Source organism: Pelodiscus sinensis, chromosome 25, assembly GCF_049634645.1.
Source record: "Pelodiscus sinensis isolate JC-2024 chromosome 25, ASM4963464v1, whole genome shotgun sequence".
NCBI classification, from domain to species: domain Eukaryota; kingdom Metazoa; phylum Chordata; order Testudines; family Trionychidae; genus Pelodiscus; species Pelodiscus sinensis.
Genome location: NC_134735.1, coordinates 7,045,658 through 7,067,629, shown reverse-complemented (window position 1 = coordinate 7,067,629; position 21,972 = coordinate 7,045,658). Strand labels below are relative to the sequence as shown.

Below are 21,972 nucleotides of genomic sequence, written 5' to 3'. Positions count from 1 at the left end.
GGAAACTCAGTTAACTCATCCTAATTATTTGTTAGGTTTTCCCTGTGATTCCTGTTAGCTTGGTGCTCTGTTGCCAATTTCTATCCTCATTTGGCACACACCAGCCTAAACACAAGGTCTCCCTTGTGGGAGCTCTTGCCATGGTGAGTTCCTGAAATAGGAAGACCCAAAAGAATTGAAGCCTGACTGAGGTACAAAGAATCAAAAGAGTCTATTCAAAAGTGGTGTATTTGTGTGCTAAACTGGCTAACTGATACGTTTGCAACTTAACACAGAGAGCCACCACTTTTAAATAGACTCAATTTGATCCTTCAATTTTGTTGTTAAACTCTGCCAAGCTTTCCTTTTAAACTTGTTCAGTTTTGTCTCATTGCCTGCCCAAAACCAATATCATTCCCTGGGAAAGACATGTGTGCCTGCAAAAACAGGGTACAGCATACACAATTTGACCAAACCAATATAATTGAGAAAGATCTGTAGCTAGGGATTGGGAAAAGAACCTTCACTCTCCAAACTTGTGTATAAAGAACCAAAACTCTTTATTTGAAATGTGGCCTCATGAAACCAGACTCCTGTGACATGTTTTTTATTGGATTAGAAAGCACTGATGATGATAGAATTGTCAGTTTCCACTGGGAAGAATTGAAGGGACCACTACGGGAGGAGAAGGTATCCACTGATACTGCCATATTAAAACTGACCAACTTGGTACCTGGGAATTACACATTCAGGTAAGTTTTGCATAAAGCACTTAATTAGTCCAGGTTTCTTATGAATTTCTTTAGTTAATTATATCCTATGTTGTGGTTTGCCCTCTTGTGATACAGGAGCTTTCTGATCAGTTGCTAATAGAGGTGTATACTATGTCACTTGAGTAAAGATTAAAAAATACCTGACTGACTTTTTAAATGTGTAGCATCAGTAGAAGACTAGCAGAAAAAGGAGAGTTTCATACAAGAGAACTACTAAAATGTCTTTTGAAGTTCCAAAAATAGTTTATCCTACATTCAGGAGAAAATACTTAAATTACTTAAATATTCTACTCTGAATATAATGTGTTAATTAACAATGAACATGTTTTTAGACTTATGTATTTGTACAAATCGGTGGATAGTTATGTAGTGATTGATTTATTTTGCCATCAGCTTGAGACAAGGAAGGTATATATTTCCTTTGATTTTTAATTTGCTGTGGAGTCAATGCTAAACACAGCAATGGGTCTAATTAATAGTATGACACACGATATAACTCAGTACCCGCATGAACAGAATACCTTTTATATACAGCAGTGTGATAGGTTACCGAGTAGAAACTGGGGCTCAAGTTTTAGTAGAAGACTGTCTTACTTTGTGCCTTTTTTCTGCTTACGAACATCATTACCACAGTAATGATAGATAGCTGAAATAAACATGTGCTTTTAAAACTGACAAGCCCTGCATTTCCAGTACAAAGGGTGTGACTTTTAACAGGGTATTGGAAAAATCTTGTTTTGTGAAATTTCTCTGCATTTGTAACTAGGTGATGGATATTAGGAGGGGGACGGATTTGGTTGTGGAACATTGTGCTCTGCCCTTATCATTACATGTTTTTGTGAAGCTTATTTTGCAACTGCACAGTTGACTTAAACTGTGTTTGGCTCCACTACTCTGCAGAGCAAAGGCTTCTATCCCATAGCAAAGTAGCTCTAGATTTCTAACTCCTAAGTTAAATCCAGACTCTTTTGTCCCTTTGCATTTGAGCTCTTTGCTTATCACCCTAACCTCTCCATTTTTAATCTTTGTTCTTTAGCCTAACGGTAGTGGATTCAGATGGTGCCAGCAACTCTACCACTGCAAGCTTGACTGTGAATAAAGCTGTGGATTATCCTCCAGTGGCGAATGCAGGTCCAAACCAAGTGATAACGCTTCCCCAAAACTCGATCACCTTGTATGGGAACCAGAGCACTGATGATCATAGCATTGTCAGCTACGAATGGTTACTCAGTCCCAGTAGCAAAGGAAAGGTGATGGAGATGCAAGTAGGTGGAGACTTCCCCCTAACATCCTACATAGTGCTTATCCATTGTTCTGTGATGTAGCCACTTTAAGGTCTAGTTTGTATGCAGAAACATCTCTTATAATCCATGCAAGTCTGTGTGTTGATTAAATATCAGTGTATGTTTAAACCTAAATACATTTTAAGATGGTATCAGATTTGATGGCTGCACTAACAGCCTCATTTAGCCTTATTCAAGTCTTCCCCATTTCCTCTTGGTATCTCACTTCACTACTCTCCCATCATGCTCCAAGGTGTGGATATTATCTTCATTTACAAATTGAGTTGTACATTACTTATTGGTTTGATGCTATGCATACTTGTGGGCCCCATCTATGTGATCAGTGATAATAAGCAGCCATTTTCTGCCCAGTACTGGTTCTGGCCCTTCATATCTCTGACCCCTCCAGTGTCAAGAGTTATCCTAATGCTCTAACTTGTTTTCTCAAAGGGTGTGAGGACACCAATCTTACAGCTCTCTGCAATGCAAGAAGGTGATTACACCTACCAGCTAACGGTGACTGATTCAGCAGGTCACCAGTCCACCGCTGAAGTCACTGTAATAGTGCAGCCTGGTAAGTTCTCATTATTATTAAACTGGGCTGTTGCCAGGCACAGCTGGCAAGATTGCTGTCGCTAACTCCCAACTCTACCAAAACACTTCTAATTTGACTGTCACTTCACCAACCCTCTGTGCTTCACTTTCTCTAAGCGTGGGATAGGGGTAATATCTGTCTAAGGCTTCTACTGAACTAAGTATCTATGAGTAAACAAGCCCAAACTTTGCCTCACAGAACAATCAGCGTGTTTGATTGCATTTCCTCTTGTTTTTTTATCTGCAATCCTTTGCTAGAGAACAATAAGCCCCCCAAAGCAGATGCTGGTCCAGATAAAGAACTGACCCTCCCTGTTGACAGCACCACTCTAGATGGCAGCAAGAGCTCAGACGACCAGAAGATAGTTTCTTTCCTCTGGGAAAAAACAAGGTCTGTATCAAACTTGGGAGCATCGGTAGCTTTAAACTTGAGTTTTAAAATATACCGGGGTTAAAATCTTGGTTCCATTGAATTCAATGGGAGTTTTTCCAGTAACTACAATGGGACTGTGATTAGGTTGTTGATTGAAGAGCCCCAGTGTACGCCTTGCTGGAGCCCTAAGCATAAGTAACATATGAACCAAAGGGTTCCAGCAAAGCTTGACCCTAACCCTAAGTTTGTTTAAGCATTAGGAATATCTTAGCTTAGCATTAAACTCTTTAGGCCTGATTCTCATTTACACTGCATTTCTGATAGTGTTAAAAGACCTCACCCACTTTAAAAAGCCCCTTAACACTAACAGTGTAAATGAGAATTTGGGCTAATGGACACTCCTTTTTTATTTTAAATGGGGTCGTCTTGCACCACCTTCTTGACCACAAATAGCATTTCTTCTCCTGCAGCCCTATTAATTTTGGTCCTTGTCAGTCTTCTCCTAGAAAGCTCTGACTACTTTGTGAAGTTTAGAGCAAAGCCTATAGATAACTTCTACATGTAACTGTTGGTTTTGTGTTAGCCCAAAAATGCAAGCTGTGTGCAAAGTTTCTGCTGTAAAAGGAGCTGTAATTGCTATAATATTTTCACTGTTTGCTCGTTGTGCAATTACCATAAAGCTATTTTTTCTAACAGTCATTTGCATTCAGTAAATGCTAACAAAGCACTTTTGGCCTGGGGAATGTTGGCACGTTTAATTTCCCCTAGACCCCCTGAGATCGTGCAGAGTATAATGTATGTGGGATTTACCCATTTTACTATCTTATTGCCTGAGTTTGGAAGAAATAAATTTTTCTTTATACACTCCAGTATCTTATCTCCTGCTGAGGTACAGGGATATTACCTGGTAACTATGCTTATTGTTAATAGGGATGTAAGAGTGTAGCTATTTAAATGGTTAACCAATAAGCATAAGCATAACCAATAAGCTTATTGGTTTCCATTACAGTTACACGCCAGCTCCCTGCCCCACTCCCGAGGAGCTGACTGCTCTGATACAAAGCCAGCAGTCTGGAGTGGCAGCCAGCTCCCTGGGAGCAGAGTCGGGAGCCGGTACGTGCTCGAATCCAGCTGCCACCCTGTGCTGTGGACTCTGATACAGAGCCTACAGCATGGGGCAGCAGCTGGCTCCCCAGAAGTGGAGCCGGCATAAACCAGTTCCTGACATGCACTGGCTACTGGCCCCACTCCTGGGGAGCCAGCTGCGCTACGGGCTCTGCAGTATAAGATTTATACTGCAGAGCCCTCAGCATGTAACTATTATGATTTTTAACGGTTACACAGTGACGTTATTAGCTGGTTTTTTTTACATCTCTAATTGTTGTTAGTTTATATCCCCTCTTCATTGGTGTTAGACCAATCTTGTTTAAAGAATACAGTCTAATGCGCTTTTGTTTTGCCTAGGGGACCAGATGGTGTAAAACTAGAGAATGCCAACAGCAGCATTGCTACCGTAACTGGGCTTCAGGATGGAACATATGAATTCACACTGACTGTCAAAGATGAAAGGAACTTGCAAAGCCAGAGCTCAGTTAATGTCATTGTCAAAGAAGGTATGTCCAGTTGTGCTTGGAAGTGAACAGTAACATCAGAAGACTGACTATGCAATCACTGAGGGCAATCAGTGAAGATCTCTGCTCACTGAAAAGCTGTGCTCAAAAAAAATCAAAGTGCCTAGGGAACAGGATGGAAAATAATATGGGAAATGTTCTAATGTCCTTATACACAGCAGTAGTTGGCATGGGGTAAACTACTCTGTGTCAGAAAGAACACTGGAGTTGGAGGGGGTTCAGAGAAGCGCCACAACTTCTTTAATTCTGTTTCTACGGCATCTGTACAGTGGGATCATGGTTCATGACTGAGGCTCTTAAGCACAATAATACAAATAAATAAAAGTAATCATAAGAAGAAAAAAGGCTGGAGGCCTTGAAAAACTCTCATTTGAAGAGCAATTGCAAAATTTGAGAGTGTTTAGAAAGGACTAGAAGAGGGCATAATACAAGCATATAAAATAACAAATGGCCTAGAGAAAGGGAGATCAGTAACTTTTGTTTTCCTAGTCTCTTAATACAAGAACAAGAGGACTGTAACTGAAATGAAATGGTGTTGAATTCAAGCCTGATAATGTTTTTTTCACACAAAGTATAACGAGACTCTGGATTTCATTGTCTTCAGATGTCATTGAGGCTAAAACCTTAGCAAGAGTCATAGAGGGCTTTATACACATAACAAGAATATCCCGTTATAACAGTTAATGCTATAATGAGAGGTTTCGAAGGTTATGAAATCTCATGCTTGGGCTTAAGCCAGTCTGTATTAGGATGAGACCTTTGTGAGGCAGACTGTTACCTGTCAACTGTGAGGTTTTCAGCACCTTCCTCTCGCTCATCTGGTGGTAGCACCTGACAAAGACAGAATACTGGACTAGATCCAGTCTGGTAATTCCTATTCCTGTACGTCAGTATGATCAGTTTCTCTTGCTGCTACTTGAGGGAATTCACTGGTTCAGAATTCAGCCAGGACTTTGCCATTAACAGTTATTCTTACAAAAATTGCCATGGATCCTTAGTATGAGTCTGGTCAGGAACTCCAGTGTCCCCTCCCAGCACCGTACTGGGCAGAGGTTCAAACATGCCTGGAGTACCTAGGTCCAATCAGACCCTGCAAGTTACAGGTGCCTAGGTTACAGCACAGCACCGGGCGCTATACTTTCCATTTAAGGTCTAGCAAAGTCTCTTCCCCATTTTCTTTCTGTTTATTTAGAGATAAACAAGCCACCAATAGCGAAGATTGCTGGGAATGTGGTCATCACCCTGCCTACAAACACAGCAGCCCTGGATGGATCCAAATCCTGGGATGATAAGGGAATTGTCAGCTACCTGTGGACTCGGGATGAGGGGAGTCCAGCGGCGGGGGTGAGTGCTGCAAATATGGTCTCTGTAAAGGGAATATTCAGTATTGCGTGAGTAGGGAGGATGTAGGGAGGTTTTGCTAGACTCTTTGGCAAGTAGCTCCTGGAAGTGTATAACATTGGTTCCTGCACGCTGATTGCTACATGGAGCGATGCATCCCAGTATGCTGTATAGAGGTCAAATCTGTAGCGGCCTTGTGTGTTTCCTAATGTGTGTTTTGTTCACATTCCCAGGAGGTGTTAAATAATTCAGACCACCACCCCGTGCTTTTCCTCTCCAACCTGGTGGAAGGGACGTATACGTTTCATCTGAAAGTGATGGATGCCAAAGGAGAGAGTGATGCAGAGAGGACCACAGTGGAAGTCAAAGCTGGTGAGTCCTGTTGTTTTTTGCACCATGGAGATCCTTTCTAAATTGGAGTATCCTGCCATGAATGCTCCTTTCCTGGCAATGACAAAAGCAGGTTTGAATACCCAGGATCTTAGTAACAACAAAGGATTCTTATTGCAGATCTTGTTTAGGAACTCTGTACCTTGATGTATGCTCTGAAATGACAGAATCAGCTGCAGCAAATTGTGTCTCTGTATTTGGAATGAACCAAAATCCATTAAGAGCCGACAAAGTTAGAATATAAATTTAGAGGGAGCTGATTAAATGATGTGGATCATTATGCCTGATGAACATTAGCCTCTGGACACGCTATTTCAATGCAGTCTCTCTAGTGTGTCAGATAGAATAAGTGTAACTTTTGGGAATTAGATAATATCTTAGTGCTTTGAGGGGCTCAGATGAAAGGTGAAATAGCAGTGCAGGTTATACAGATGCCATAAATTCTTGGAGTAAAGGTCCATCAATGGCTGTTATCCAGGATGGACAGGGATGGTGCCCATAGCCTCTTTTTGTTGGAACTTGGGACTGGGCGACAGGGGATGGATCACTTTATTGCCTGTTCTGTTCATTCCCTCCTGGGCACCAGGTCGGCCACTGTCAGAAGATAGGATACTGAACTAATTATTCCACTATGTAGGAAAGATAGAAAGTATGGCAGGAGACAACCTTGGCTCAACCGGGAGATCTTATATGATCTAAAAATAATAAATGAGTTGTATAAAAAATGGAAACTGGGTTAAATTACAAAGGATGAATATAAGCAAACAACACAGGTATGTAGGGGCAAGATTAGAAAGTCAAAGGCACAAAACCAGCTAAATCTAACTAGAGGCATAAAGGGTAACAAGAAGATGTTCTACAAGTATATTAGGAGCAAGAGGACAGGGTAGGCTCATTGCTCAGTGAAGAGGGAGAAACAATAATAGCAAACTTGGAAATGGCAGAGGTTCTTAATGACTTCTTTGTTTTGGTTTTCATCAAGAAGGTGGATGGTGATGAGATGTCTAACATAGAGAATGCTAGTGGAAATGCGGTAGGTTTAGAAGTGAAAATAAAAGAACTAGTTAACAATTAGATGTCTGCAAGTCACCAGAGAAATGCATCATAGAATGCTCAAGGAGCAGATATAGGAGGTATCTGAGCTTTTAGCTATTATCTTTGAAAATCATGGAAGTCGGGAGAGACTCTAGAAGACTGGAAAAGGGCAAATACAGTGTCTATCTGTAAAAAGGGAAATAAAAACAACCCAGGAAAGTACAGACCATTCAGTTTAACTTCTGTCAGTGAAGATAACGGAGCAAGTAATTAAGGAATCCATCTGTAGACATCTGGAAGATAATAAATATGGTGATAGGTAACAGCCAGCATGGATTTGTAAAGAACAAATCATGTCAAACCAATCTGATAGGATATCAAGTCTTGTGGATAAGGGGGAAGTGGTGGATGTGGTATACCTAGACTTTAGTAAGGCATTTGACATGGTTTCTCATGACCTTCTTATCAATAAACTAGTGAAATGTAACCTAGATGGGACTGCTATAAGGTGGGTGCATAACTAGCTGGACAGTCGTTCCCAGAGAGTAGTTATTAACAGTTCACGATCATGCTGGAAGGATTTAACAAGTGGGGTTCTGCAGGAGTTTGTTTTGGAACTGGCACTGTTCAGTATCTTCATCAATGATTTAAATGATGGCATAGACAGTACGCTTATTAAGTTTGCAGATGATACCAAGCTGGGAGGGGTTGCAAGTGCTTTGGAGGGTAGGGTCAAAATTCAAAATGATCTGCACAAACTAGAGAAATGGTCTGAGGTAAACAGGATGAAGTTGAATAAGGACAAATGCAAAGTACTCCACTTAGGAAGGAACAATCCGTTTCACACATACAGAATGGGAACCGATTGTCTAGGAAGAAGTACTGCAGAAACGGATTTAGGGGTCATAGTGGACGACAAGTTAAAAATGAGTCAATGGTATGACATTGTTGCACAAAAAGCAGACGTGATTCTGGGATGCATTAACAGGAGTGTTGTGAGCAAGACATTAGAAGTCATGCTTCCACTCTACTCTGTGCTAATTAGGCCTCAATTGGAGTATTTTGTCCAGTTCTGGGCACCACATTTCAAGAAAGATGTGGAAAAATTGGAGAAGGTCCAGTGAAGAACAACAAAAATGATTAAAGGTCTAGAAAACATGAACTGTGAGCGAAGACTGAAGGAATTGGGCTTGTTTAGTTTAAAAAAGAGAAGACTGAGAGGGGACGTGATAGCGGTTTTCAGTTACCTAAAAGGATGTTACAAGGAGGAGGGAGAAAAATTGTTCTTCTTAGCCTCTGAGGATAGGACAAGAGGCAATGGACTTAAATTGCAGCAAGGGAGGTTTAGGTTGGACATTAGGAAAAACTTCCTCATTGTCAGGGTGGTTAAACACTGGAATAAATTGCCCAGGGGAATTGTGGAATCTCTGTCACTGGAGATATTTAAGAGCGGGTTAGACAGACACCTGTCAGGGTTGATCTACACAGTGCTTGGTCCTGCCGTGAGGGCAGGGGACTGGACTTGATGACCTCTTGAGGTCCTTTCCAGTTCTATGATTCTATGAGCTAAATGGACCTTTGGTCTGACCCAGTGTGGCCTTGCCTTTTGAAAATACCACACAGGTGAGCCGAGGAGTTGTAGTGAACTGTCTTCTGTAATGTACTAGACATCTGATGGAAAATTAACTGGTCTTCTTTGCTCATAGTTCTGAATATGGGATTTCCTATTGTAGTGAACTTTTGACTCGGCTAAGAATAGTACACATGTGAGAAACTGTGTGTGGGGGCGGGCAGGAGACAACAATTATGTTTTTCTACAGCCTTTGAAGGTGTTGGCCCATTCTCCATGTGGAGAGCCCCAGTGCAAAGAGCCTTACTATTTTCCATTATGTATTAAGGCCATGTCATCTTTGTTATCCCTTCATTATTAGATGTTCCACTTTGTCTCCAAATAAAAGTTTGCTGGGGGATATTAACAATTAAGATTTTTCACCCACACTGTCATGTGAAAGCCCTTAAGGATCTGCATGATCTTGTTCTGTGTTCTCCATAGATCCAAGGAAAAACAATCTTGTGGAGATGATACTGGATGTTAACGTCAGCCAGCTGACAGAACGGCAGAAAGGCATGTTAATCCGTCAGATAGGCGTTCTACTGGGAGTCCTGGATTCGGACATTACTGTTCAAAAGATTCAGCCATACACAGAGCAGAGGTAGGAGCCATGGAGTGAGCTGCACAAGGGTGAACTCAAGAAACATTCACTCTCCAGTGGAAATCAGAATGGGTGATAACGGCATGCTGAGATGCTGCTTAAAGTGTGTGCTCTTGAGTGACTCGGATTTGTGAATGTGAGTGGTCAGATAGGTATTCCTGTTCCAAAAGCCAGGTCCTGCTTGCTGCTGTGTTTGGTCCTTGATTCTACAGATCAGTGGGGCAGTCTATTACAAGGTCAGATGGGAAAGTAACTTGATGTTTTTGAAGGTTAGGAAGAATTTCTACAGATGTACTCGCCTCATCTCAGAAAAGATATCTTCTCATTGGAAAAAGTTCAGAAAAGGGCAACAAAAATTATTAGGGGTTTGGAACAGCTGCCATATGAAGAGAGGTTAAAAAGTAGCAGGTTTAAAACAAAAGGAAGTATTTCTTCACACAGTGCACAGTCAATCTGTGGAACTCCTTGGCAGAGGATGTTATGAAGACCAGGACTTTAGCAGACTTCAAAAAAGAGCTAGATAAATTCATGGAGGATTGGTCCATGATGGGCAGGGATGATGTCCCTAGCCTCTGTTTGTCAGAAACTGGGAATGGGCCTAACGGGGTGGGATCACTTGATGATTCCCTGTTCTGTTCATTCCCTCTGGAGGCACCTAACATTGGACACTGTTGGAAGACAGGATACTGGGATAGATGGACTTTTGATCTGACCCAGTATTGCAGTTCCTATGTTCTCTGATGTGTTCTAAGGAGATGCTTTGGTGAAATGTAAACAGTTGGGCAGGATACATTGAGAACAGGGTGAATTCTCTGACGCTCATTGGCAGTTTGGGCAAGGGCCAGTTAGGCACAGCTCCAGTTTCAACTTCAGCCCTGGGTGTTGCTGCGGTCTGGGGCTGAAGCATGATCTCTGAGTCTAAGACAACTCTGGGTACCTTCCACTTTGGGGCCCGACTCGCCGTTTGAGAGCTGTTGAACTGGAATGATTTAAAGAACATGACAGTGCATGTAGATAAGCACCCCTAGAGAACTATAGGCCCACCTGGAAAGCATTAGCAGTCTGTAGAGCTTTGTCCTGGTCTGTGTTCAGTAAAAATGTTTATTCTTTACAAACACCTCTCAAAGATCAGAGGAAACAAAGATAGTGAGACATACCCATGGTCTCACACAAGTCAGTTGCAAATACAGGATTAGACCTTGTGCTTTCCTGATTTCCAGCCTTTTCTTGATTCCTGCATGTCCACTCTACCTATGACGATGTTAAAAGCAGAGCAATTCATTGTCTTTGGCAAACGTAAAAAAAATTAGATGAGCCAAGAAATGGATGAACCGATGCTTTTAGTCCTAACGATATTTTTTCCATCTCTGTCTTGAACCTAGTTGCCACAGTTCTTCCTCTGAGCAGGGGAGTGAGGCATTTCTTCGAAACAATATGTATTTGCCTGTTACAAGTAAAACATAATTAAGTAAATGGATGGAGTGAAAAGAACTCTAAAAAGGTGCAGTTCTGTTGTAACAGATAACTCAAAACATAACTCAGAACATGTGTTTGTCTCCATGGCTGTCTGTCATATTCAATTTGAGGTAAAATGAGAGCTTCTTTCGTGCAAGAGCTGCATGGTCTTGGTCTGTGTTCTGTGAGCCAGGAAGAGTCTGTTTACTCTCTTTTCTGGAATATAGTGATGACCAGCTGACATGTAATTCTGGCCAGATTCTCTCGGTAACATTTTCTCATGTCTGATTTGCAGCACAAAGATGGTGTTCTTTGTGCAGAACCAGCCTCTCCATCAGATCTTCAAAGGGCACGATGTGGCATGGACGCTCAAAAGTGAACTCCGGAAACAGCAGTCTGACTTCCTCATCTTCCGAGCACTAGAAATTAATACAGTCAGTAAGTAGGAGTAATGGTGGAAGGAGCTAACTTCTGTTCCCCACACTGGGCTGTTACCCCCTCCCCATCCCGCTCTGAAGAAAGGATTCTAGGTCTTGTGCCAATAGTAAATCAAAGTCCGCAGTGAGCATTGTGTGTCCCCCACCACCGCCGACGCCTGATCCACAGAGTTATGTCAGTTCTCAGCTTGAGAGTCTGACTGCTTAGCTGAAGTTTGTAGACACTTGTGCTTTTCGGTCTGGAGCTGCCTTGTTCAGTCCGTAGCGTGGGCCAAGAGGGAATCATCCCATGTGCATCCCCATTCCTATTATACGTATCAAAGACACTGGTAAGCTGTGCTAGGAACCTGCCGCTTCCCGTTTGCCCTGTGGATCCGAGTGTGTTGGAGCACGACAGCATAGCTTTGCTCTCTGCTTATTATGCTTGAAAAAGAAGACATGCTTGGCATCTATCTCAGCTAAAGCCTCCTACAGAGAAGGTTAATTATCCTTAACTTTCTCAGTGGGTCTGGAGCCACTCACACACAGCTGATCTATTTGCAGCTCTAGCTTTGTGATCTGGAGAGAAATTTAGCTCCGTTTTCTTAAGAAATGAAAACCAGAAATGAGAAATCAGGTCGGTTTCACAGGCCAGTGAGAACAGGAAAAACATACTGAGTGAACGGGTTCCAGGTTGATGCCTGTGGGATTGGGCAGTTCAGAAGCATCCACTTTATTATAGTTTCTGATTTTTTTTCTTGGGTACTATGCAAGTTCTGAATCATTCTGCCCTAATGATATACAATGCTTGTACTTAGTTAATCCCACAACCCCTGCAAGAAATACCAAAATATTGTCCCCACAGTGACTTGCCTTATAACCCCCTCATCTTTTGAGTTTGGTGTAAAAATAGGCACTGGAACCCTGAATTCCTGGCTCCACTCTTGTCTCCTCTTCCCATGTGTAATCAGGAATGGGAAAAAGCAGGGGGCCAGTTTGCCCACAGGCTGCCCCGATTTTTACTAGGGATGTTAGATAGCATGTAATTGAATAGTCATGTGACCGCATGAAATTTTAGTGGTTACACAACTTTTCAATAGTCCCCAGGGGTAGGGTGGCAGCCAGTGCACTCCCAGACCCACTCCCGGGAAGCACCCTGCACTGCTGCCTCTGTAACAGGAGCAGCATCATGGAGTGGCAAGCGGGAGCTGGTCCACGAAGGGAGCCAGTTTAAAAATCAGATAGAGAATCAGCAGCACGGGATGCCAGCAGTCCCTGTCCACAGAGAGCTCAGACCCCTTCATGGCATCCCCTGTGGACTGATATATTAAGCAACCTCTTGCTGCAGACAGAGGCTGTCCCATGCGATGCTGGAGCAGCTTCTGTCCGTGGGGAGCTCAGACCCCTGTGGGCAGGGGCTACTACCACAGAGCAGCCTCTGCCTGGGCTTACTGCAGACAGAAGCTGCTTCGCAGCAGCCTCCCCTGTCCTCCTTCCCTCTGCTGCTGTCTCTGATAGAGGCAGCAATGAAAGGGGGGTAGGTGGCACCTCCGAGCCGGTGCTGTGGGGAACCAGCTTTTAAGCCAGCTTCTGCCTGTCACCCCCTCCCCCCGCTGTCTGCTTCTGTAGGAGTCAGCAAGAGGGGGGCAGGCGGGTCTGCGGAGCTGGCACACGCAGAGAGCCACTTAAAAGCTGGTCCGTGCACGTATCAGCTCCTGCCTGTCACCCTCCATACTGCTGCCTCTCTATCAGAGGCAGCAGCATGGGGGTTGGGAACAGGCGAATCTGGTGCTCGTGGGGAGCCAGCTTTTAAGCCAGCTCCCCACCCTCCACCCACCCAAGGAGGCGTGAATGCATGTAGTCGACAAGATTAACTGATAAACCCAGTCTGATAAACTGATAAACCTACACAGACCTCCCTAATTTTTGCACGGCTGCTGTTGTAACTCGTGCATTCTGTGGCTTAAGTCTCAGTCTAATCTCATTCTCAGCCACTCAGTTCATCTTCCTGCTTCCTGTCCCCAGCCTGCCAGCTGAATTGCTCCGAGCACGGGCGCTGCGACTCATTCACCAAGCGCTGCATCTGTGACCCTTTCTGGATGGAGAACTTCATCAAAGTGCAGATGGGAGATGGCGAGAGTAACTGTGGTATGTGCAATCTGGGGTGCGGGGGTTACTGCTTTCTTGAAGAGAGCTGCGTGGAAGCAGCCGAGGGCTGCCTAGTTGGACTGATGTTGCATGAAGCCCGTTGCCATGCTGAAGAGCAGCTGTCTGCCAGCGTTGATATCCTGTTACCTAGATATGGGGCTCAACGTGGTTAAAGGCAAAACTCTCATTGATTTTTAATGGGAGCAGGAGCAGAATCCCTATCTTGGTCAGTGACTATTGGTAGGAAGCTGATCTCCAGAGCCCTGAGATAATGAGCCCTGACCAAAAGAGTTGAATCTATTTTCAGCGCATACAGTTAGCACCTCTGTCCTTTTCCCTTGCTCGCACAGCAAAGTGGAGTTGCTGCCCATGCTTCCGCCTCCATTTCACAAAGTGTAATGTTAATGTTAATGCAGTTATACCACAGAAGCAGAATTCACTATTAAATCAGACTCACACTTCCCTGCCATGGAGGGCTAACTAGTTAATAATTAAATACATCGTGTGAGACATGTCTTGTTAGTGGTGTGGGTGACAGAGAGACAAGCAGAGAGAGGGTCTGGAGAATCGGGTCTGCCAGAGGAGTTAGTGGTAGAGCTGGCAGCAGAACGCTGGTCTCTTTAGTGCTATTAAGTGATGTGGCATCTCTTTGTGAGAGTTGACCTTCTATAGAAGGGTCACCTAAAGTCCCAGCCATGAACTGTGTGAGGTTCTAAACTGTGTATCTCTTGGGATTTTTTGGTCACAGAATGGAGCGTGCTGTATGTGATCATTGCGTCCTTTGTCATTGTGGTTGCCTTTGGAATCTTATCCTGGACTGTGGTCTGCTGTTGTAAGAGGTAACAACCTGGGCCATTAAATCCTCATCTCTAAAGCTTCAATGCATGTAGCTGCTGCCTGAGGCAGAGGTGATCCAAACCAGTAGTTTAAGCAGATCACTTAAAGGGATGTAAGCGACTAGTCACTCCCCTGCCCCCCTTGCTGCCTCTATATCAGAGGCAGCAAGGGAAGGGGGGAACAGGAGCCAGTATTGGGGGAGCCGGCTTAAAAGCTGGTTCTCCCCAGCACCGTCTTCATGGGGTTGGGATAGCAGGGGAGGCAGAGGCACTGTGGGAAATGGTGTGAGCAGGGCTTGAAGCGGTCCCCAGTCGTGCCAGTGTGACTGCTGTGCCTCTGCCTTTTAAATGTAGCAAGAGCCCAAGTGCAGCAGGAACCCTGGGCAAGCAGGGACTCAACTGGCCCCACTTCACCCCGGGTTCCCCACTGCGCCTCTGCCTTTTAAATGTAAGAGCAGGCTGCTCTTATTACATTTAAAAGGCAGAGGTGCACCTGAGATAGCCCCACTCCATATCGACTAATTGAGTAGTCGATGGAAATGAATCAAAATGTAACATCCCTAGTCACTTATTCAGGCCTCTGTTATTCCCATTTCTCAAAGTATCTGCCATTTGTTGCTGATTTAGAAAAAATGCATTGTGAACAATGGTGTAATAAGGGGAGGGTGGGGCAGAGTGGTACAGGTGAAGCATAAAGGAACTCAAGGTTGAGTTTGGATGCAATATTTAGATTCATGTAAAATTGTGCAACGAAAGTAATTTGTTAATATAGTGTCCTCTCATATGACTAAAATTAGAAACAAGACACAACTCTTATGTTTAAATCTTTTCCTGTCTGAGTTTGTCTAAATGGGAACATCAGCCTAACTTTCTTCCTTTTCCAGGAGGAAAGGAAAACCCAAAAGAAAAAGCAAATACAAGATTTTGGATGCCACCGATCAAGAGAGTCTGGAGTTAAAACCAAACCTCAAAGCAGGTAATACATGAGAGAGGAACTTAACACTTCTGGAATGCTGACACAGTACAGTCCTGCTCCCGAGGATTTAATATGGCAGTGTGACACGAGCGTAATACTGAGGGATGAAGGCAACGCTAAGCAGGTCTGGGGGTTTGCTTCAGATCTAAAGAGCCACATGGTCAAAGCTTATCACCCTCCTTGTTCTAGAAGAAAGGCTGGAAACTTCCTAGGAAATAGCCCTGTCCTGGTCTTTCCAGCTTTTGTCACATTACAAAAAAAGCACATGAACAGCCACCTCTGGTTCTGACCCCAACCAGATCCAAGCAGTGAAGAGAGGAGCAAAAGCATAATCAAAAGTTATTTATATAAAGAGTTTGGGCTCAGTTTTCTTTTGAATGTATTTACTCCTCTCTAGCATCTAAAAATTCATTGTCCTTATTAAACCTCTCAGCTGGATCCCAGAGTAGCATAGTTTTTTTGCTGCTGAGAAATGGAGCAGCATATTGGATTTGGACTGACAAATGAACAACAGTAAGCAGTGTCTGATTTCTATAAAGGCAGTGGGAACCAGGCACCTGCATGGCCTGGTCTGCTCCACTCATGAGAGACTCTGGTTTTCCCCTCCCCCCCCCCAATCCTCCAGCCTCAAATTTCCATTTAAAAATATCCCAAGAGTCTGTGTCAAAGTGAATTGTTCCCTCTGGTTGCTGCCCTAGGACAAGTAGGCAGTGGGACTGTGTGCTGAGAGGTTCTCATGACTCTGGTGTGAGTATGAACTGGGATGTATGGGAGGGCAGCAACCTAAGCTAAGAATTTGGAAACATATTGAGGCCTTGAGACACTGGGTTTGAAAGCCTGCCATGCTGGCTAGGAAGGCTGACGTCTTCCTTGGAATCAAGACTTTTTAAAAACCCAGGTTGTGCGTGTTCTTTGTGCACACAGAATCCATTGCCTTTCCCACCAGGTCAGAGTTTGTCCCTATGTCCTGAGCCAGTATTCCCTCCCTCCCCTCCCCTTTCACTTGGTGCATTCTGCTGGGGTGGTTCACCTCTACCCGAGGTGACTGCATTTGTTCTGCGGGGGATCTAGAAATGATGTGTTTGTACCTGCAGAACACTGGCACCCAATCATTGCTGCTGGGGAAATGGCCGAGGGTAGGGAACGAGGATGCAAAGCCTGGGCAGAATGTGTACACATCCTCCAAAGAGCGAGAGAGATTTCAGCTCTTAAAATAATCCTTATTAACGAGACTCTTCACCTCCTGTTTGTATGAAAGGGGAGAGGTTGTTTTAACAGTGCATGGAAAATAGTCCTTAATCCTTGTTTGCTAGCTGAAAATAATTGCTCATCATAGTAGTATCCTCCTTAATGACGTTCCAGCAAAGTGAACAGTGCCTAATGACAGCAGTGGAGGGCATTGCCAGGACTGTGCCGATCAGATCATTCCTCTGGGAGCGATGTATCCTGAAAGCACAAGTTTGAATACCCTTGAAGAAAGCGGGGACTTCCTCTGCCGATAACATGCCAGATGGCCAGGCTTAACTGGGGTGGGCAACTAGCACCAAAGATCCTTATCAGCAAAAGGGCTTATTGTTCCACCATCACTCTGTGGCACACATACCTCAACCACTCGCTTTTCACTGGTAACTAAATTCCCTCCTTGATGCTTTAGCTGTTGTCTGCTAAGCAGAGTGTCTCTTTGCTCAGTTCCATGTGGGAGCGTTCTCTCTTCCAGAGCAAATGTTTCATTTCACTGTTAAGTTGAAAACTGAAATCTAAATATTTCTTCTGTTGACAATATTGGTAAACATGTCTCTCCTCCGCCCTTGTGAATTTCATCTCATTTCAGCCCATTAATTTATCTTCCTTCCCTTGCAGGCTGGAGGAGAAGCAGCAGTGCTAGAGAAGGGCAAATAGTAAGAGTAGGCAGTGATAATACTGGTACATCCTTGCTTACTCTTTACTACTTCCTCTCTTACCATAATAGAACTATATGTAGGCAGTGCCCTTTCCCTAGGTCAGGGAGGTGTGAAAGCCCCAAATACCTCTCATTCCCCCCCCCCCCCCCCCCCAAACAACCTCAGCAATTTCTCTGTGTGTTGTGTCCTGGAGCATCTCAACATGAATGTGAGACCTGATCGTGTCATGATGCCTAAAACAAACTTGGGGGCGGGGATCTTGCAAGCCGGGTGGAGTTGGGTGATAGTTCCAGAGAACTGGGTGGATTTCTTGACTGTGGGTGTATGCCTAATAGCAGCATGGAGGGAGCAGGTGGACCTTTCTCTGTTCACTCACATGTGTGTCATTGAGAATGTTGAGAGTGTTTCTAATGTGGGATTCTCTTTGGCATCTTTTAAAGGCAGCAGACAGAAAGCTCAGGTCCTTAACACCAGCCTGATGCACTCTGAATCTGAACTGGACAGCGACGAAGCCATCTTCACGTGGCCAGACCGAGAGAAAGGGAAACTGCTCCGTAGTCAAAATGGCTCCCTGCGCAACGGACAGGCACTGCCCAAACCGAAGAACCAGAGGGAAGAGATCTTATAGCCAAGCTCTAAGTCACTTTTAGGTAGGGGACAGAGCAAAAGCGGGGACCACTCCAGTCCCCGGTTCCAGGGAGCCTTTGGAGACCAGCTGGATCGTGTTAGGAGAAAGCTGCTAACTTATTTCCCGGAAACGACTTTTGTTTTTGTGGGTTTCTTTTTATGTGACTAGAACTGGTTGTACTTGAATCCTGACTTCAAGGGAAATTAAAGGGAGGAAAAGGAAACTGTGAAATGCAGACTACCTGGCCTCTGGAATGCAACAGGATAGAGCCACTTCCTGCAGCTGTGAATGCACAGACCCACCTACTAGGACTGCCATGGAGGTGAAATTCCCATGGACCTTCAGTTTACTCCCCACTGGAGGTTTCTTCTCTCTGAAGGAGGGTCTGGCTCGTGCGTGTAAGAGCCGTGCTTTGGGCTCCCATCGCACCACTGTAGCCTCCACTAGTGATGGCACACTAACTGACTTTTTAAAAACGAGAAAGCACCTAGCTCATGTGCTACTTCAGCCACAGAAAAAGCTTTTTAGTTTTTCCCGTCTCTCCCCTCCCCCTCCACTGATCAAGCCCCAGTTCTACTAAAAATTAACCTTGTGTTTTCACCCCAGCTAACCATGCGGGGTGTGGGGCATTTAAAGTACCATGCTCACACAAAAGGGGCTGCATCGGTTCACAGCTAAGGGGGTTGCAATTATGTTAAATTATTAGTCTTTTCACTGGGAATGGAGATGAAGTGGCACCTAATCAGATCCCGAAACTTTAGCTGGAATGAACAGCCCATCTCCAGAGTCTGTGCCGACCAGCTGGACTGGATGTCCTCATCCCGTCAGTGAGCCCTCCCCGGTTTGTTCCAGACCTTAGGGATCCTTTGCTAATGGGAAGGAGAGTGCCTGCCTTTCTGGGATCTGCGACTAATAGCTTAATTCCAAGCCCTGAGATACTTGTTCCCCTCGGCAGCACACCATGTAGATTCTTATACGCGTCCACGTGTGCTCAGTAACACTAAAACATCAGCACTTCCCACCCTACTGTAGAATGTCGTGACACTGTCCTTTCTTCAAACACTTACACATGTCAAAGACAAACCTGGGCGGATACCTTCATTCCCCTCCAGTTGGCACCTCGGTAGCCTTTTGTTGTGCTGTCATTGAGTAGCCCGGGGTATGTTCTTACTCTCAAATTGTTTTGGCAGACAGCTGGCATGCACACTTCACATTCATTAACTGACTGAAACTGGGGCCGTTCAAACCCTCTAGGCCCAAATACCTGCCAATGGCTCCCAGAGGCACGTCACAGTATGGAGTGTATCCTCTTGAGCAGCGGAGTTCTGAATTACATGCTCCTTTCAGTCTGTGAAAGCATGGGGTTCAGTGATTGTGTGTGACTCTCCCTTTCCATTGCTACTTCTGTCTCTTAACATGCTGCTTTCTTGAGCCAAACCTCCCCCCTTGGCACGTATTTGCTCTTTTCATTGGGGTGTCAGATGCCTCTGCCCCTGTAGGATGAGTGCTTAGTTTATCGCCTTTCTTCATGTTTACTTAAAACTGGAAACTTGTTTCATTGGCTTCCCTTTTTTGGATACTGAAAGACAAAAGGCTTTTAACTCTGACATTGTATTTATATTGCTGCACTACTGACTTGTGTTGAACCAGATGAAGATTAAAGACACTATTTAATTTGAGGGAGTGTTCCCCCATTGAATGTAGTCGTGGCTGCTGCTAATTTTATTTTTCTGTGCAATCAGATGTCTTCCTTAGGCACAAGTGTTGGATTCGCTGTTTATTTCTACTTAGCTAATAGATAAGCATTTTGCCCAATTGACTTAGGCCAACCATAGTTCTTGACCTCTCTTGATTGTGCACCGTAGCACAGACTGCGCTTCTGCCATACAGCCTGACTGTGTGCCTATTCATCTCTCCATAGTCATGGTGGTCTCAGCCTGGCCTGGCCTCTCCCTAGATGATGGCACCCCCAGTGTGCTGTCATGATCCCACGTCCGCTCCCGCCTTTCCCCCACCACGCAGGGCGGTAGGTAACACCACAGTTCTCCATTTCAGATGATGTAAGGGGATTCAGTCAAGTTACAGATCATCCTTCTGTCAGAAATGTGCTGTTGTTGTGAGTAGCGCTGAAAATGTTGGGCAGGATATCATCCATGAAACTCTTGAGGTAGGTATCCCTTGAACCCTCTCCTCCCTTAGGCACTTGAAGCCTGGTACTTCCCTTTTGTCCTGGAGAGGTCCTCCCTGCAGGGAATTCTCAGCCTATTTGCAGCAGTAACACTTTGAGATTCTTTTGCTGCAGACATCAGTACTGCGTCTTTACACTGGCGCTCTGGCTTCCTGTGACGGAAGGAGAAAGCATTAAACTCAGTCCAGCTATTACTCAACAGCACCTTTCTTTAGCTGAGGGTTTTTTTCCTTCCTCCCATTTCGCTGTGGGAACTGCCCACTTACACTGAAGTGCTTTAGTTGTCTGACAGCACCGCTGCAGATGGAATAGTTATTGCCTGCCTGATAAAGAGAAGACTTGCATTTTGCAGAAGGCGATGGGCCTTCTTCAGACTCCTTGCCAACCAGTTTTGGTAGGAGTGCTTCCTGTCCTTAGTCATTTGTCATCTCAAAATGCAGGCTTATGACTGTCAATCACTAATCTCGAAAGTTAGATTTCCTTATTGGCATTAGTATTCTTCTATTGCGCAACAGTCTCCCTCTGCATGAAATGCCCCTTCGGCCACCCCCCAAAAAACCCTGCTCTGCACTTCAAATATTAACCCTCCGTGCCTCTAAATTGTTTCACCCTACCAGAAGAAGTATGTATATACACGTGCCCTCATTATGTACTGATAAGTGTGAGAAGCTTTTCATAAATTTGGAATCTGGGAAAATCTAATGTTGATCAAGGGAGAGGGAGTCAGTGAAAAATCCTGCAAGCAGCAGGTAGAAGCATTACGCATATTGGTGAAAAAATCTCTATTCAGGTGGAAGAGGGAGGGAAAAGATCGTTTACTTGGAAAAAGACGACAGCCCATGTTAGAGAAAACCCTCCTCTGATGCAGCAATGTGTACAACAAAAACATTAGTTTAAAATCTTGTAACTCCCTTTCCTCCTACCCCCGGGTATTAATATCATTGCTCATTTGTTACCTAAGTAACCTGATCAGAGTTTGACCTTGCAATAAGAACTCTTCTGCATGGCTGTGCATTATAATTCCACAATTAGAGATTCTATGGCTACAAGTTACCCATGTGTGGAAGTTAAGAGCTGAGACATCTGTTAGATGAACCATCAGCCGAATTTTATTTTGTTTTCCTCATTCTTCAGTGTAAATGTACTTCAGACACACATTTGTGTTGAGTCCAGATGTTGGATCAAAGGGCGCAATTTCTTGCAATGTCAAGATCCCAGTTTAAATAGTTTGTTCTTAATTTTTCTGTACCTGGGGCCAGCCCAACCTGTCTGAACTTTAATGATGTTTGTTTGATTGCAGTGTTACTTGGATCAAGATTAACGAATGATTGGGGGGAAAAAAAACCCACACATTTCTTGCAAATAAAAGGGGAAGTTATTTTGCTGCTGCTTCTTTACTTCTGGCTCAGTTTCTCTTGAGAGAAACTTTGAGGGGGTGTCTAAAGCAAGCGACTGCCACTTGAAAAATATGTTGCCTACAATCAGTCAAATACCCTTTTGTTCCCTTTTCCCTATGCTCCATGTCTGCCAATCACTTTGTTACCATTCATTAATAACCATAGTGCATTACTCCCTTGCCCAGCTGACTGCTGTGTTTGCAACTTGCCAGAAGCGAGAGGGCGATATTCTAAATGTGTAAATTGCTGAAGAGTACTTCACCTAGAACTCAGAGGCTGCTCAAGTCTGGCTAGAGCATCCCAAGTTGGATTTTGTAGATCTTGCCTAGACATGTTTCTCTGTATTAGCCAGGGATGCCCCGGCGTCTGCAATATAAAACTTCCTGGGTTCTATTTGACCCACCAGTGAGGCATT

At 44.3% G+C, this 21,972-nt stretch overlaps 1 protein-coding gene across 4 annotated transcripts in view; it reads left to right on the top strand.

Annotated features, from left to right (window-relative positions):
• The window catches only part of KIAA0319L (KIAA0319 like), a 68,254-nt gene extending 46,715 nt beyond the window's left edge, over positions 1 to 21,539 (top strand). For all 4 annotated transcript variants that reach the window (XM_075908828.1, XM_075908829.1, XM_075908827.1 and 1 more), the window contains 13 exons: positions 599 to 731; positions 1,789 to 2,017; positions 2,486 to 2,609; positions 2,888 to 3,020; positions 4,467 to 4,615; positions 5,826 to 5,977; positions 6,208 to 6,346; positions 9,453 to 9,612; positions 11,363 to 11,505; positions 13,509 to 13,631; positions 14,380 to 14,470; positions 15,352 to 15,443; positions 17,785 to 21,539. In XM_075908828.1, coding sequence (XP_075764943.1) covers positions 599 to 731; positions 1,789 to 2,017; positions 2,486 to 2,609; positions 2,888 to 3,020; positions 4,467 to 4,615; positions 5,826 to 5,977; positions 6,208 to 6,346; positions 9,453 to 9,612; positions 11,363 to 11,505; positions 13,509 to 13,631; positions 14,380 to 14,470; positions 15,352 to 15,443; positions 17,785 to 17,972 — 1,856 coding nt within the window. In that variant the 3' untranslated portion in view covers positions 17,973 to 21,539. The remainder of the gene's footprint in view (positions 1 to 598; positions 732 to 1,788; positions 2,018 to 2,485; positions 2,610 to 2,887; positions 3,021 to 4,466; positions 4,616 to 5,825; positions 5,978 to 6,207; positions 6,347 to 9,452; positions 9,613 to 11,362; positions 11,506 to 13,508; positions 13,632 to 14,379; positions 14,471 to 15,351; positions 15,444 to 17,784) is intronic.
• The last annotated feature ends 433 nt before the right edge of the window (positions 21,540 to 21,972 follow it).